The sequence below is a fragment of the Hibiscus syriacus genome, unplaced genomic scaffold (assembly GCF_006381635.1).
Source record: "Hibiscus syriacus cultivar Baekdansim isolate YM2019G1 unplaced genomic scaffold, ASM638163v2 tig00112416_pilon, whole genome shotgun sequence".
Classification (NCBI taxonomy): domain Eukaryota; kingdom Viridiplantae; phylum Streptophyta; class Magnoliopsida; order Malvales; family Malvaceae; genus Hibiscus; species Hibiscus syriacus.
The window spans coordinates 310,703-327,066 of NW_024063328.1; the positions used below are offsets into that span (position 1 = coordinate 310,703).

General features: G+C 33.0%; 1 protein-coding gene and 1 pseudogene across 1 annotated transcript; one reads left to right on the top strand and one right to left on the bottom strand.

Moving 5' to 3' along the window:
• The first annotated feature begins 4,520 nt into the window (after positions 1-4,520).
• Positions 4,521-8,411, top strand: LOC120179449 (calcium/calmodulin-regulated receptor-like kinase 1). The gene is made up of 8 exons (XM_039185045.1): positions 4,521-4,684; positions 5,468-5,830; positions 6,357-6,510; positions 6,595-6,721; positions 7,204-7,289; positions 7,419-7,490; positions 7,568-7,771; positions 7,848-8,411. Exons 2-8 carry the CDS (start codon positions 5,517-5,519, stop codon positions 8,202-8,204), a joined length of 1,314 nt encoding a protein of 437 aa, XP_039040976.1. The 5' UTR covers positions 4,521-4,684; positions 5,468-5,516; the 3' UTR covers positions 8,205-8,411.
• Positions 8,412-13,064: 4,653 nt separating this feature from the next.
• Positions 13,065-14,857, bottom strand: LOC120179439 (annotated as a pseudogene).
• Between the last annotated feature and the right edge of the window lie 1,507 nt (positions 14,858-16,364).

The window sequence follows — 16,364 nt, forward strand, 5'->3', positions numbered from 1 at the left end:
TATGGATTTTAATCTTTCCTATCGGATTAGGTGACTTAGGTTAACAGTTACCCACTGCCTCCTATATATACGGATAAGTCTCTTAAAAATGGACAACCACTTCTTTTTGTTTATGATGTAAATACTATACAAGGTTTAGTTAAACTAATTTCATCAAAAAAAATTCAAAGATTGAGTGCAACTAAATATGGATAAGTAAAAGTTCATTTTTCCTTATAATTATGATTAAATTCTTGATTAGAAAGTAATTTATTAAACTTATATGTCGTTTTATTGCATGTAAATATTTGTATAAATCAAAGATGTATGCTGGCATCAATATGATCATAGTCGGAATGATAAATTTGGTGTAAAAAATTTAAAAAGAAAAATCAAGTTTAACCATTAATTTGAACCAACAAATAAAGTTTAGAAAACTAATAGACAAAATAAAAATAGATAAAAACTCTTGTACCAAAATGTATATTTGAACAAAAGAATAATTGTTGAAGTTTAAAATTAAAATTTTATAATTATATGCTCTTTTACAAGAAATAAGGTAGACATATGTCCCCATTTGGTGTGGATTAAGCATATGACATACTAGTGAAAGACATCATTTTAATTTTTAGCAACAATAAATCTTAATATTGGTTTCATATAATTTTTTTCTCCCTTTCTATAAATCGTACGTACCAATCAAACTACCTCAGTGATTAAATGAATGATTGTTATCTTTCGGGTTCGAGCACCAACTACTGCGGGATATTTGAGTGTTAATTGTCAAATGGTTGAGAGTCTTTAAAACATATATTACCACTTGTAATCAACTTATATTATTAAAACAAAAAAGAATCTCTTTCGGTGAAATTAAATACTTTTTTTATTAATCTAAAGGTGATTATAACGTAGTGCATATTCGAAAGGCTTTCATCCCATTTGACAACAACACTCAAACACCTCTAATATGCGTTGTGCTTTAACCCGAGACATGTAGGAATAACAATCATCTTTTTAATCATTAAGGTAATTTGGTTCGTGCGATGTAATTAAATACTTAAGTATGTCTTATAGAAAGGGAGAATTTTTTCTTCCTGAAATTATAACATTAGCTTATTTTATTGAATAAATAAAGAAAAAATCAAATAAAAAGAATAATATTAAAAAAGAATAATCTACATAATCAAAAGTACACTAGTCATATTAATTAATTATTCTTCTAAAAGCATCTAAAAGCAAAACTAATCACTGAAAAATAAAATTTGATAATACAAAAAGAAGGGTATAAAATAATCACACAACTCAAAAAAAAAGATATAAACAAATATCATTGTCGGCACGAAAAATAAACACCATCGACACTAATATAATAATAGAACATGACAACATGATGATAATTGACTTTATCACAATTAAAACACATGTTTGAGGTGATTACGAGTAACTATCGATATGAGAGAACCAGTTCAATGATTCAAAGTATGAGTAGATCATCAAGATAACCAGATAACAATCGACTAAATAAAATGATGACAATAAATTCAATCATGAAAAAAATGATATAAGAATAGACAAAAGTATTTACTATTTTATAAAAATGTAAAGATTTATAAAATAAACAAAATAAAAAGTCAGACATGCAAAATAAAACTTAAAAGAATTGAACGAAGCAAAATGGAAAAATGAAAGATTATAGAGAGACAAAAGGGATTAATGATTGATTCTTAAATCTTTACCGATAACAATTAATTAAATTTGCTAGTTATAAAGTGGGCGAAATTTTTTCTACAAACCAATTTTAATCCACTTAAATTGAAAATTAGCCAAAATTAATCCACTTAAAGGTGACTTAAACTTGATGCTTGCCTAATGAGTTACCAAACTTCAATTCCACACTAAGGTCACACCTAAAATTGCCGCTGCACCTTTGGACCAACTCACCAATATATGCCTCAACTTTATGGGTATCTTTTTTTTCCTTCCGGTTCCTAAGGCTTCGCCTTGACTAATCTGGACCGACTCGAGTCGTACACCTGGTTTTTCCATCCAGATCTTAGTAAAATGAGCTAATACATTAAAATATTATTTTTATTAATCTAGGATAATTACAAATTGTAGTATTCAGTGGTAGATGTAAGAAGAACTCAGAGTGGGCACGAGCCCAACCTAAAATCAGAATTTTTTTTATGATAATTATTCATTTCGTTGATGTTATTCACCTTAAAATTTTGTTTATATCTATCTCACACAAAAATTATCTATTATTATTAACATATATGTATCCACCCTAAAATTTTTTTATAGATTCGTCACTGATAATATCCGTTTAAAGACTCTCAACTATTTGACAATAAATACTTAAATATCTTGTAATCGTTGATGCATAAATCCGAGATTTCTGAAGATAACAATCGTTATTGACATATGACAACAATGTATCTATTAAAATTTATAATTTGTTTTTTCAAATACAATACATTGATCCATTCTAATAGGTTATTATTTTTATATTTTTAAAGATAAAAATATGGAGTAACAAGTTATTATTTTTACTTTTAATAATAAATAAATACATATTTTAGTATATGAATTTAGTTTTAATGTGTAATATAGTAGTACTTGTTCTCTTATCTAATTAGGTGTTTAAACTAGTCTTTAGGGTTCAATCTAGTATTTAATTTTTTTAGTCTAATTTAGTATCTTAACTTAATTTATTGGTTCAAATTAGTATTCAAACTTCAAATTGTTGTCTAAATTAGTGTTCACAATAAATGATTTAATTAAAATAATTTAAATCATGGAATCAAGATTTATGTACCAAATTGAACCTAAATGAAAAATTCATGTACTTAATTGGAACAGAAAATAGCTTTAACTATCAGACTAAACCTTAAAACCAAGTTCATATATCTAATTAGCCAAAAAAAAAATATTTAGATGTCAAGTTATATCTTGAAACTAAGTTAAGGTACCAAAATATATATTTTATAACAATTAATCCTTAAATTATGATCATTATTCTAAACTAATCCTTAAATTTTATTGTATTTTATAACAATTATCAAACTATTAATATCATAATATTTTAGTCCTTCTATTAATATGACATTAACTCCACTACTTTTTTAGACATTCTTAATAAATTAATATGTTTTTGAATGTCCAAGAATTGAAATCTTGATATCCTAAAAGAAATTTAATTTATTTTTGAAGGTTCTAATAACATTTTAAAAAGTCACGAGTTCAATTTTTTTATTATAAAAAACATATTAATGTTTTTAACAAATAGAGTTAATGTATCAATAACAAAATGACCAAAATAGAATTTCGATAGTTTGGATATTGATATAGAATATTTAAATTTTTTGGACCAATTTAAAATGAGTCATAATTTATAGATTGATATATATAATATTTTAAAATTTAAGGACTAATTTAGAATAAACATAATCTGAGCACATCCTATGTAATTATCCTAAATGTTAATTTAATAAATATTTTTTTTAAATAAGGCTTAATGCCCAAATAAGTGCTCAAACTATATTTTTGTGCAAAATAAGTGGCTACATTTTTTTTACCCATCCGGGTGCCTAACATTGCAAACGTTAGTACTTTAGGTGCCCGGGCAGTCAACGGCGTTAGTTTTTCCCGTTAAATGACACGTGTTACAACCTGATAATTTTAAAATTTATTTTTTTAAAAAATACTATTATATTTATAAAAAAACCCTAAGTTTTCTTATATTATAAAACAGTCTCAAAATCTCAAATCTTAACCTTAGTTCGTCGTCCCCGCCCTCTCCAACCATGACCACCGCCGTCGACGTAGTCTTTACCATCATCTAGTTATATGTCGCCGTAGTTGTTGCCGATTCACCATTGGAATCACGTGGGATTACGATTTTCATCTTAGGGTTCACGGGATTTAAAACGCCAATTTATTGTCAATCGCTTTTCAACCGATCATGATTTCATAGGGTTTTTGGTTTTCGGGGGAAGTGATGTCGGGTGGAGCTTCTTCGACGGTAAAAGGCAGCGGTCGACGTGAGTTTAGGGGTTGAAATGAATATTTTCAAAGTTTAGGGGTTATTTCAAAATTTGTGTTTTCTATTTAAAAATATATATAATTTTTTTTAATTTTATATAAAAAATTTAAAATAAACAAGTTGTGACACGTGTCACTTAATGAAAAAAAACTAACGCCGTTGACAACCGGGTACTTCAAATGCAAAAGCTTATAACGTTAGGTACCGGATGAGTAAAAAAAATATAGTCACTTATTTAATACAAATGATATAATTTGGACAACTTATTTAGGCATTAAGCTAAAAAATAAATTTAAACACATAGATACAGTTTTTAATTTAAAATTGAAAGATTATATATAGAAGATATTTTTCTTTCACAGTAGTCGCGCCTTTATTATACAAACGGCGAGTCACGTATTCCATTTTTAATGTAGTTAATAGAGAAAGCATTTCCCTCTAAATACACTGGAAACGATAACTCCAGATTTTCATTTCCTTTCATTTCAAACTTTCACAAACATTTCTCCTTTTTCTCGGTTCTCAACTCTCAGATTCCTTCTCCCTGTAAAATCCCACTCAAAGAATTTTGCTATCTCATCATTTTCCACAGCTGTTTTCTCTTTTCTTTCTCCTTGCTCCAATGAGATAATGTAACTGAAGAAATGTATTTTGAAAGAGGTACCCTTCAAAGTCAGTTTTATTTATTTTTGGTTTATTTCTTCAGCAGTGCATTTACTTTATGGAAAAGAAATTCTGGGTTTTTTTGTTATTTATTTCTGGCCTTGTTGTCATGTTTTCATGGGTTAAAAGTTTTCTGCTTCTGGGTGTTTTTTATTCCCTTCCTTTCTTGCTCTGCACTCTGTTTGGTTGGTGAGAAAGCTTAGGGAAGAGAATTTGGAAACTGAAGTAAAAGAAACTAATAGGTTCGCTTAAAAGCTCTTTGCTTTCCTGGAACTCTTTTTGGAGTTCAATAACTCTAAATTTTTTGTTCTTAGTAATCATACAGATCAGCATATGTAATTCTTGTTTTTTTAATCATAATCAGAAGAAAGTTTCAGTTTTTGATTCATAGTAAATTATAGGTTTTTGACCAATGCTAATCAGATCAAGTATATTTTTCAGATCACAAGCTTTGGGGAATTTATTGGTTTCCCTTTTTACTGAATTATGTTTCTGGGGGTCTTTCCTATTTGTTTCCTTGTGCGGTCATGTGAATTCGAGCAGTTTTGGTATAAGACCAGTCAGAAAGTTGTTCTTTTTGTCATGTATATCAGTTTTGACTTTTATCCCTTTTGCAGTGAAAAAAGTCATGAAAGTTTTAAACTTGACCTTCTAGTTTTAGTTAAATTAGCCTTATTTGACCCTGAATTGCACTACAGATTTTTTAATTTTCCTTTTCTCTATTGTCAATGTTTTGATAGTTTAGAATTGGCTTGATATGACCCAGAATTGTATTTGCAGTTGTTTCAATGGACGGGAGGCTTGAATAGCAAAAAACAAAAGAGTAGAAATGAGAGGGGAGTCCTCTGGTTTGATCATTGGGATTTCTATAGGAGTGGTGATTGGTGTGCTTTTAGCTATTTTTGCATTGTTTTGCATCAGGTATCATAGAAAGAGGTCCCAGATAGGAAACAGCAGTTCTAGAAGAGCTGCAACTATCCCTATCAGAGCTAGTGGAGCCGATTCTTGTACTATGTTATCCGATTCAACTACCGGCCCCTACTCACCTGTGAAATCTGGAAGAAATGGAATGTCTGTGTGGCTTGACGGGCTTAGAAAAAGCAATGTTGTCTCTATGTCCGGAATACCCGAGTATTCATACAAGTACGTTTCTATGCATCGTGGTAGTTGGTTTTGAGTTGTATTGATTTTAACAAAGTATTCTTTAATTTTATGTATATGTGATTATGTGTGAAGAAAATGTGTTAGTAATTGGATTGTTTTGTTATGCATTTTATATGATAAATGATTTAACGGCTCTGGGAAGTTGTTTTCGTGGTCAAATCTTAAACTTTGCTTAGGTTTTTCATGTTGTGCCCCAGGATGGATAGATAGCTTGATGGAGATTTTCAAAGTATTCCAGTTTTGGTATCTGTCAAGTTGTGTTGTTTTCGGTAAAAGTGAGCATTCTTGATGAGAAACTAACTCGATTTCTTGCGATGCTATAGTTTTTCAGTATCAGGCAACTTCTATCCCTAAAATCGAGCTAATGTCCCAAACTTAAGAATGTGTTTCAGCCCTTAATACTTTCATTCATGCTATAGCAAACTAGTAGGATAGTTGGGTGGTTTGAGACATGAATGAGTTTATTTCCTAGTTTGTTAATTTGTCGATGTTGTTACCGATACAGGGATTTGCAAAAAGCAACTTACAATTTTACAACACTAATAGGACAAGGAGCCTTCGGTCAGGTGTATAAAGCTCAGATGTCAACCGGTGAGACTGTTGCAGTGAAAGTGCTTGCAACTGATTCTAAGCAAGGGGAGAAAGAGTTCCAGACTGAGGTAGGGATGTTTAGTAGTTTGCTTTTTGTTGCTCCTTCGTGCTCTCTCCTGCTTGTTTAATGTTTCATCGTCGTAACATTTCAGGTTATGTTGTTGGGAAGACTGCATCACAGAAACCTTGTAAATTTGGTCGGATATTGTGCAGAAAAGGGTCAGAATATGCTTGTCTATGTGTACATGAGTAAAGGCAGCTTGGCTTCGCATTTGTACAGTAAGTATGCTGTCAACTCTCTCCGTAGAAAGATTAGTGTAATTTTGAAAGGCTAGGACTGAAAACTGCACTATCGACTTGTATATCAGCCGGTCTCGCTCTTCTATACGTTACCACTTTCTTCGAAACAAAGCTTTTCTGAATGTTTGGCGTTCAATATTTTCTTCATACATGTTAGGCATCCAACATAAAACCGACTGTTAATTGGTGGAGAGGTCCAACTTGAATATAAGACCCCAGGAAATCCAGCACCGACTATATGAGGAACAACATCAACACAACAGTTAAACATACTTGAATTGTGAAAATCAACTGTTATGGTGAAAATAAGTCTATATAAGTATGATTTGGATCATAATTAGCATCGAATTACTATAAACCATCAATAGATTAGGGTTTAGGAGGAACTTTGTAGTGCCTGCTAATTGAAAATATACACATACACTGGATTCTGTTAAAAACAACATTTCCTCTTTGTGCAGGTGAAAATCATGAACCTCTGAGCTGGAATTTGAGGGTTTATGTTGCTTTAGATGTAGCGAGGGGCATGGAATATCTTCATGACGGGGTAATATTTCTACTTATCCGGACCATACTTTAACCCCTCTGCGTTTGCAGGCATGTATCTGTTGATTCTCGTGCATGCATTTTGTGTTTTTGGAAAACATTTCTGAATTTGTTCATACTTCGGTTCCAGGCATCTCCTCCTATAATACACCGGGACATTAAGTCTTCCAACATTCTTTTGGATCAGTCCATGAGAGGCAGGGTATGTTCTTGCAGATTGTTAATTATAGATTGTCAAAACACAAGCATGAGATTCTATTAAGATTCGATCTTAAGCAGGTAGCTGATTTCGGGCTTTCGAGAGAAGAGATGGTAGACAAACATGCAGCTAACATACGAGGAACGTTTGGATATCTCGACCCGGAGTATATATCTACGAGGACCTTTACTAAAAAAAGCGATGTTTACAGCTACGGGGTATTGCTGTTTGAACTCATAGCAGGAAGAAATCCTTTACAGGGTCTCATGGAATATGTTGAGCTAGTAAGATCTCTCTTGCACATTCTCTTTCAAGAATTGAGTTCATATCCATGGAACATAATAGTGATGTGACCAACAGGCAGCTATGAGTACCGAAGGGAAAGTCGGGTGGGAGGAAATCATGGATTCACGATTGGACGGGAAATTCGACGCGCAAGAGCTCAACGAAATAGCAGCCCTCGCGTATAAATGCGTGAACCGCGTTCCGAAGAAACGACCTTCCATGAGGGACATCGCGCAAGTGCTAACGCGGATCCTTAAGACAAGACACAACAAGAAACACCAGAAGTCTCAATCCGCAATTGCAGATGAGGCTTCAGTCGACTTAGAGCAAGGAGAAACTAAGAATCAGATAATCGAACACCGGAGAGAGGAGTCCATGGACAGTGCAGCCGACACCTTTGAATTGCAACCCAGTGATTCTTCCATTCGTTAAAAAAGTACGTTGGATTTGGTCTCTGTCTTGTGTGGTACATGTTCAGATGTGGAGGGCATGCTTGTAGTATTTGAATTCTCGTTTGAGTGAGTTTTCTTAGGGAAAAAGGATTGTTTATAATTTGTTGTAACATAATTAGATTTTACTCCTTTGATTTGCTGATCTAATTTTGTATATTAAACCCTTTAGTAATGAAAGCATAGATAATCAAAGTTAAATCTCAAAATTATACATGAATTCCGGTATATATAAACCTTTAATTTACTTTGGATTTTACTAATCACTGAAATTTAACTTCATTTTATGTTTATATATTGTGTAAAAAATAATTAAATTTATCTAAAGTTGATACGTATATTTTATTTGTCGCTAAAAAAGAACTAATTAGTGTATTATGTTAAAGTAAAAATATTGAGTTATTATATTATTATACTATCATCTTACAATATAAAATAGAGAAAATAACCTCAGTGACCGAAAATACCTTATAATATACGATTTTAATCAATTTTTTTTTGGATTTGTCAAAATGACTAACAAAATCGCAACGCGAACTCTAATTTTTCAACTCAGTTTCCAAATTCGCAACGCGATTGTAAGATTCGCAACGCGATAGTTAAAATGTGTTGCGATAGTTAAAATGTGTTGCGAGAGTTTGAAAAACGTGTTGTTGCGATAGTGAAAAATCCAAAATAAGTTTACATTTTAACTATTCCAAATTCACATGGAGTTTGAAACAATAAATAATGTGTTGCGATAGTGTAAAAGATTCCGAAGCCATTTGTAAGATCTTAGTTTGAAACAATAAAGAATGTGTTGCGATAGTGTAAAATATTCCCAAGTGTTTGCAATACTCAATCCCACATAGTATTGGAAACACTATTGAGAATGAGTATTTAAGGCTTGGATTTCCCACTTCCTTGTTGAGTGGAAGAGAACAAGGGGGACTCTCGCGCACCGCCGCCGCCGTCCCGTCTAGTCTCGGGTCGTGGTCGTGTCTTCGACACGTCCGCGCAGATACTATTTTTTTTAGAGAAAATTCTTAAGAAACAAATGCAATACCACCAGTCGTTGCGATTTTAGAAAATCGCGTTGCGATTTTGTATTATCGCGTTGCGATAGTCATAATCGCGTTGCGATTTACATATTCGCATTGCGATTTTCTAAAATCGCAACGCAAATTTGGAAAATCGCAATGCGATAGTCAAAATCGCGTTGCGAATCTGAAAACTGATTTGCGATACTGGAGATCGCGTTGCGATTTAGATATCGCATTGCGATTTTGTTGGTCATTTTGGCAAATCGAAAAAAAATTGGTCAAAATCGTATATTATAAGACATTTTCGGTCACTGAGGTTATTTTCTCTATAAAATAATGTAAATTCTTTTTAATCGGTCCTTTAATTAATATTTATTTGTAATCATTTTCAATATATATATATATAGATATATTTAAGATCCAATATAAAACTTTTTAATTTTACACAGATTTAAGACTATTGGATGAGTGAAAATAGATGACTCAGATTGACTCATTATTTTTTTTCTAAGTGAATATCTTCATATACCCTATTGTTAATTTGAGTCATTTTTTTAACTCATCAAACGATCCTAAATCTGTGTAAAACTAAAAAGTTTTACATTGTGTAAGTAGATCTTGACCTCTCTCTCTCTCTATATATATATATATATATATGAGTTTACAAGTGATAGTATATGTTTTAAAGAATCTCAATCATTTGATAATGAATGCTCAAATATCATGTACTCATTGATGTTCGAACCTAAAATTTTTAAAGATAACAATCACATCTTTAATCAATAATCACTGAAATAACTCGATTCGTGTTTCATCGATAAAATGTATAATTTTATATATAATTTTGAGATGAATTTTAATAATGAATTTAGTTTGATTCAACTATTAAGCCCAAAGCCCATAATATTTTTTTTACCAAAACTTTAGTCCAAAACTCCGTCGTTTCCATTATCATCTATCTTTTATCATCCACAATTTCCACATACACACCATGTTTGTCGTCATCATCAAAACAGTAGCTGTCGACAATCAATTTACAGAACCGTTGAAGAAGGCGAAAATGGCAGCCATGGCTGCGTTGCAAAGCTCGATGGCCGGTCTTTCTCCGTCCTCAAACTCCTTTTTGGGCCAGCTTCTGTCAATTCCTCCTCCTCTCCCCACTCTCCACGTAAACATGGTTTTCAGAATCGGACCGATTAGTGAACCGGCCATATTACCGGTTCACTTGTTCAATCGGTCGAACCGATCAATCCGACCAATCGAAAGAACCGAACGACGTCATAATTATTTAAAAAATTAAATAAAAATATCAAAAATATTTAATAAAAAATAATTTTTAATATCACAAGTTATATTCAAAGCAAGTCATAACATATATAAGTTAAAAACCATAAAATCAAGTGAAACAAAATTATTCAAATTAACTACAACATAATATTTAAGGTAAAACATATTAAATAATAAATATAATTATATAACTATAATTAAAAAATAAATTTGGGGTTAAAAAATCATAAAAAAATGATATTGTTTGGTTTATTTTTTTTTAAAACAATCCCACATGGCTAGGAAACATAGAAGAACATCCCAAAAGTCTAAAGAGTAAAAATATGAGAACAAAACAATCCCACATTGCTAAGAAACATAGAATAACATCCCAACTAACTTCTATAAGAGGTAATTTGACATTCAAAATCATGGAGCCTTTTGGTGAGCATTGAGTGAACTATTCTTTCACTTCAATCAAACTCGAATTTTAGACTTCAATCGAACTTCTAATTTTTTTTTGAGTTCAAGCCTTTTCGAGTTCAAGTTTCAATATTATATTTCGAGTTCGAGTTGAACTTGATAATTTTTAGCTCGTGAATTTGAGTTGAACTTACTTTTAAAGTTTTCAAGTTCGAGTCGAGCTCAGCAATACTCGAGTTCGACTTGGCTCGTTTAACAAACGACGTCGTTTGGTTTAATTAAAAAAAAACAAAATTGGCGGTTTTTTCCGGTTTTCAGCTGATCCGGTTCGAACGGTTCAATGGTTCCGACCGGTTCACTAGTAACGGTTCAACCGGTATAAATTGAACCGGACTAGACAGTAGTTTCCGATTGAACCGGTCGATCCGATCATGTTTTCAAAACACTGCACGTAAATTAAATTCTTCCATCAATTATTTTGCTCTAATCTTTACATTTTCAGCTCTTTGGAGATTATATGGAAATGGGTGTTTCATAAATTTCACTCCTTTTGTAGTTTTCTCCTTGTAATTTTGTTGGCCAAGTCTAAAGCAACTGCTTTTGTGTGTGTGTGTTAAAAGGGACCAAACTTTTGACATATAAAATAAAAGCAATACAATTTACGAAGTTATTCCATTTTCTATGTTTTAATTGATGATTTGTTTAGTGTTTTGGTTAACTGTTGATGGGCTATGCATTGTGCTATGTAAGATTGATGAATGTTCTTCATGTGCTATTCAGTTCACCGTTTTTGTTTTCCTGCAGATCAAGCCAAGCGAGAATCCACGTCTCATTGTAGTGAAGGTTGGTACTTCTTTCTCCGGTTTTTCATACTATTCTTTTGGCTTAACTATAGAGAAGGTGCCCAATCTATGCCTCTTTTTCGAGTTTAGTCTCTAACATTTATTTTGTTTCAGTTTGGTGCCTAATATTTTATTCCATTACTAAAAATGAGTTAACCAGTGACGGTCAGTTAACACCGTGGTAAATTTAAAATTTTTATTTAAAATTAAAAACTTAAAAGTATATTAAAAAAGAAAACACAAATTTTGAAATAAGCCCAAAATTTTAAAAACTTTTTATTTTAACCCTTAAACCTACGCCGACCGACACCTTTTACCATCGACAAAGCTTTACACGATCTCTCCTACTCTTGGTGACCAAAACCGACCATAAAATCATGATCGATCGATGGTTGATCGGCATTCAGAATCACGATTTTCATCCTAGGGTTGGCTGAGTATGCAAATTTTTATTCAGCCGAGCCTAATCATGCCATTGCAGTCAACAAAAGTATTGGCACCGATGGGTACGAGGATATGACCTTCTAAAGATCCTCAAATTCATAAATTTTTCGAATACGTACCCATATTAGAGATTTTTAACCGAGTTCGAGTATAAAAAGAATGACTTCAACAATGGCTCAGGAATGTGACAACACACTCGAAGAGTCTTAACCAGTTCTGAAAATGGAGGGAAATAAATATCTTTCATTTGAGTTCATCTGCTCCCAAACTGACCCCAATCCAGTATTTAAGACACAATTGAATGGAATTCAAACTCTAGAATTTATGTTTTATTCAGACAGGTGAAATGAGAGGGGTTTACATTCATTTATGACATGCATGTGCCTTGAAATCCAATAGTTTGAAATTCAAGAGAGGGAAAACAAAGAAGGGTTGTTTATTTTGTACCAGTTTTGAGATAAAAAAAAATGAAGAAGACGACAGAATTACAGGTGTCCATGCTAATGTTTTCCTAGGTTTTTGTCTCTTGTTGGTAAGGACCACAAGCAAGTGGACACGTTAGCACATCCATTAGTATTTTTTTCATTTGTTTTTCTTACCAGACAACACAAAAACATGTTTAAAGGGTCCCATGTTCTTAAATCACTATACTTTATGAAATGAAATCAACATGACAATAATTAAACTTGTTCTCCAAGCAATCATGCAACTGGTTTGAATGGTTAATCATGGTCAAATTATTGTGTCATGAATTTTATAAGATATTTTATCTTTTATTCGAATCCTGGATTTGTCTTTATGTATGTGAATATCTTTATCTCTTATCCAAATATTTGGACATTTTCATCTACAATCACAGTTTCTTAAACAAGAAAAAGAAGCACATGAATCTGAGGTGCACAAACCAGACCATATTAACAATTAACAAGAATGAGAATTCTTTCAAGAAAAGGATTCACATAAACATCATAAATTCACAAATTCACAAATTCTAAGTTAAAAGCACTTGAAATTTGTTTATTCAAGGTTTGCAGATTACCACAAAACAAGGAAGGAGAGCTCTAGGATCGAGCAGATAAAGTTCTTCGATGTTCGAATACAGACCGACTTTCCCGGCCAACGAGCCGAATCCGGTTTGGCCTGCCATTTCTTGTATGTTCTCCAAAGGTCTATGAACTCTCCCGGCTATTACTCTGCAAACTATCAAAGCTTTCCTTATAGACGGATCGTCTTCAACAACTCGAATGGACTCGTAAGCTCTTCCACTTGTGGAAGTCGTGAAAACACCAAGTCCTTCCTTGAGTTCCTTCTTGGCGGAGAATCCGTTCCTAATAATCCGACAAACACAACATTTTTCGGATATGCAAAGTCTCGAGGAGCCATTTAGACCGAGAGAACACGCCACGGTCGTGCCGTAGAACCTCAACAGCTCGTTTCCATCGGCGATGCATCGAGGATGTTTCTTGGGGAGCTTGCTTGCTTTAATCTTGACCATATCCCTATATTCCTCGAATCGAGCCAGGGTTTTCTGCATGTTGTGGACTTTCAGGACCCTTTCGATCCGGCCGCAATGGTTCTCGGACTTCAACCAACTCGTCCGACATATAATTTCAACAATCCTCCTGGATGAGTCACCTTCCACAAGCTCAGTAACTGCCAAAAAAATGAGAATGTTTAGATAAGCCTGCTTCAAACATATCCACAAAAGAAAATTTGCAGGGAATTAAGAACCTTGTCCAAATTGATCGAAAAAGAACAAGGAAAAGGGTATCTAGGAAATATGTTAAAAAGTAAAGAAAAAGGCTTGGATTGTTCATTCGTAAAGGTAAAATCTTGGAATGCTCACTTCAAAAAGGGGGGAAAAGACTAGATTTTGTGGTGAGAGGAAAGTGAGTGATTTTAAGTACCAAGAAGATAAGAAAACAACGGAGGAAAAGCAAAGTCCAAAACTTTCAATAAATGGAAAGACTATTTTCAAAGAATTTCAACAACAACAAAAAGTTACCAGCATGCTTGGAGAGATGGTGAGTTTCAGCAGCTTCGAATTTGGTAAATTGCTATCCACATTTGTGCAAGTGATTCTAGAACATCCATTGGAACCCTATTTCTTGAATGAACATTGCCACCTCCAAAACCAGAACTTTTCCTTTCAGATAAAAGGAAAGGTGATTTCTTTGGAGCAGTAGCAGAAGAATTCTTAAAATAATCCATTGTTGGGTGGCCACCGGGCCCTGGTGTTCCAGGCCTTAAGGTACCAACAAAAGTTGAGCCGCCGCCGCCACCATTGGAATCACTATTACTACCACCATTGGTGACACCATCTTGGAACCCTCCAAAGCCAGTGATTTTCAGCTCACACCTTGAGATGCTGAGAATAACTTCATGGGTTATGTGGTTAAGAAACTCACTGCTACCAATGGATCTCGGACTGCAACTCAGTGGCTTCTCTAAATGTCTCTTGCTTCCATGGATTACATCTTTGAGATTTGCTATGGACCTTGAACACCCTGACCTGCCTGCTTTTCTAGTCAGTATTGTACTCAATTGCTTCCTGGTTTTTGGGTCATGAACATCTGATGGCTCTGATTTACAGTGTAAAGATCTCTTCAAAGAAAACCAAACCGTTGGCATATTTCTTCTTCTTCAAAAATTAACCAAAAAAATTCAACCTTGCTCTTCTTTAGCAATAATGATATTCTTTTTCCTTTTCTCCACCAGTAGTACAACTTTTGCCATGAAATTTGGGTTTTCTTGCTTTGTATTTCACTCCATTTCCCGGCAGTTTCTTTTCCATTTTTGGAACCATATGAACTCGGCAGCTGAATCATGTACTGTAGAAGAAAACATCATCAAAAGAGAACTGCAACCCAAAACCCAGGATTTTTAAGAAAATAATAATATGATAAACAAAACAAAATAAATTCAATCTAAGAACTTAAAATGTAGCATGCTGATGTACGGCAGTTCTTACATGAAAAGCTCTGCTCACCACTAACCAGAAAATACGTTTTTCAGCCTTGTCTGATTATATAAAAATCAACGAGGAGTTGAGCAATTGAACAATCATTTAAATAAATAGATAAATAATACGATTTAAATTAGACATATCTGATCTAATACGATTTATCATAAAATGTAGCATAGTGTTTTTTACTAATAAAGTCCTTGTCAAATTTACCTTTGGTCCCCAAAAAATATATATATATCATAGTGTAAACAAGACAAATTCCATGCTGTTATATGTATATTATCCATAGAAGAATTAATTTCTATTACTATTGTTTGTGGATTTTTCATTATTATTTTATTTTGGGTAAATTACATCTTTCAATTTTTTTTAATTTACTCATTGAACTTTATTGATTGAATCATTTTGCTCACTCTGATGTTATCTCTCTAACATTGTGATGACGTGTCATTTTATTATTATTTAATCATAAATTATATCGTTCATCACCGAACTTTGCTCCCTCTTCTATTTTGATCATAAAAATAGAAGGTGGTCGAATGCCCACGTTGATCACCGTCGACTGCCGTTGATGGTGGTCGTTCAATCTCAAAATTCATGGGTCGGATCGTCTCGATCCCCTGAGTCCGAATCTGGTGGTTGTTTCATCGAAAAATATCTCAAAATATGTGGATATCGAGTGAAAGGTTTCGACTTCCTCATTTTCAATCTCCAATTCGTGGAATTCGGAGCAAGTTCCGACAAAATGGAGGTTGGATTCGGACTTAAGATGTCGAGGTGAAGCGGTCCATGAAATTTGGGACCGAACGACCACCATCTATGAAGGTCGACGGTGGCCGACGACCACTTTATGTTTTTATTTTATAGTTTGGTGAGCAAAATAGGAGATAGGGTAAAGTTCAACGATGAACGATGTAATTTACTCTTTATATTTTCAATTATTTATATTAAATAATAATAATAAATAACACTTCATTACATTGTTAAAAAGTTAACGACAAAGTGAGTAAAATGATTCAATCTATAAAGTTTAATGAACAAAATAAGAGAGAGAATAAAGTTTAATGAAGAACGATATAATTTACCCTTTTATTTTTCGTTCAAATAGCAAATTATTATTTAAATTTTTTATCCTAAAATTATGGGTTATGAAGAGTAAAAATAATGAAAGCTCCCAA

Coding starts and splice junctions, on each gene's coding strand:
- LOC120179449 (XM_039185045.1), top strand. CDS start 5,517: ATGAGAGGGGAGTCCTCTGGTTTGATCATTGGGATTTCTATAGGAGTG. Junction 5,831..6,356: donor ATACCCGAGTATTCATACAA/GTACGTTTCTAT, acceptor TTACCGATACAG/GGATTTGCAAAAAGCAACTT. Junction 7,772..7,847: donor TCATGGAATATGTTGAGCTA/GTAAGATCTCTC, acceptor TGTGACCAACAG/GCAGCTATGAGTACCGAAGG.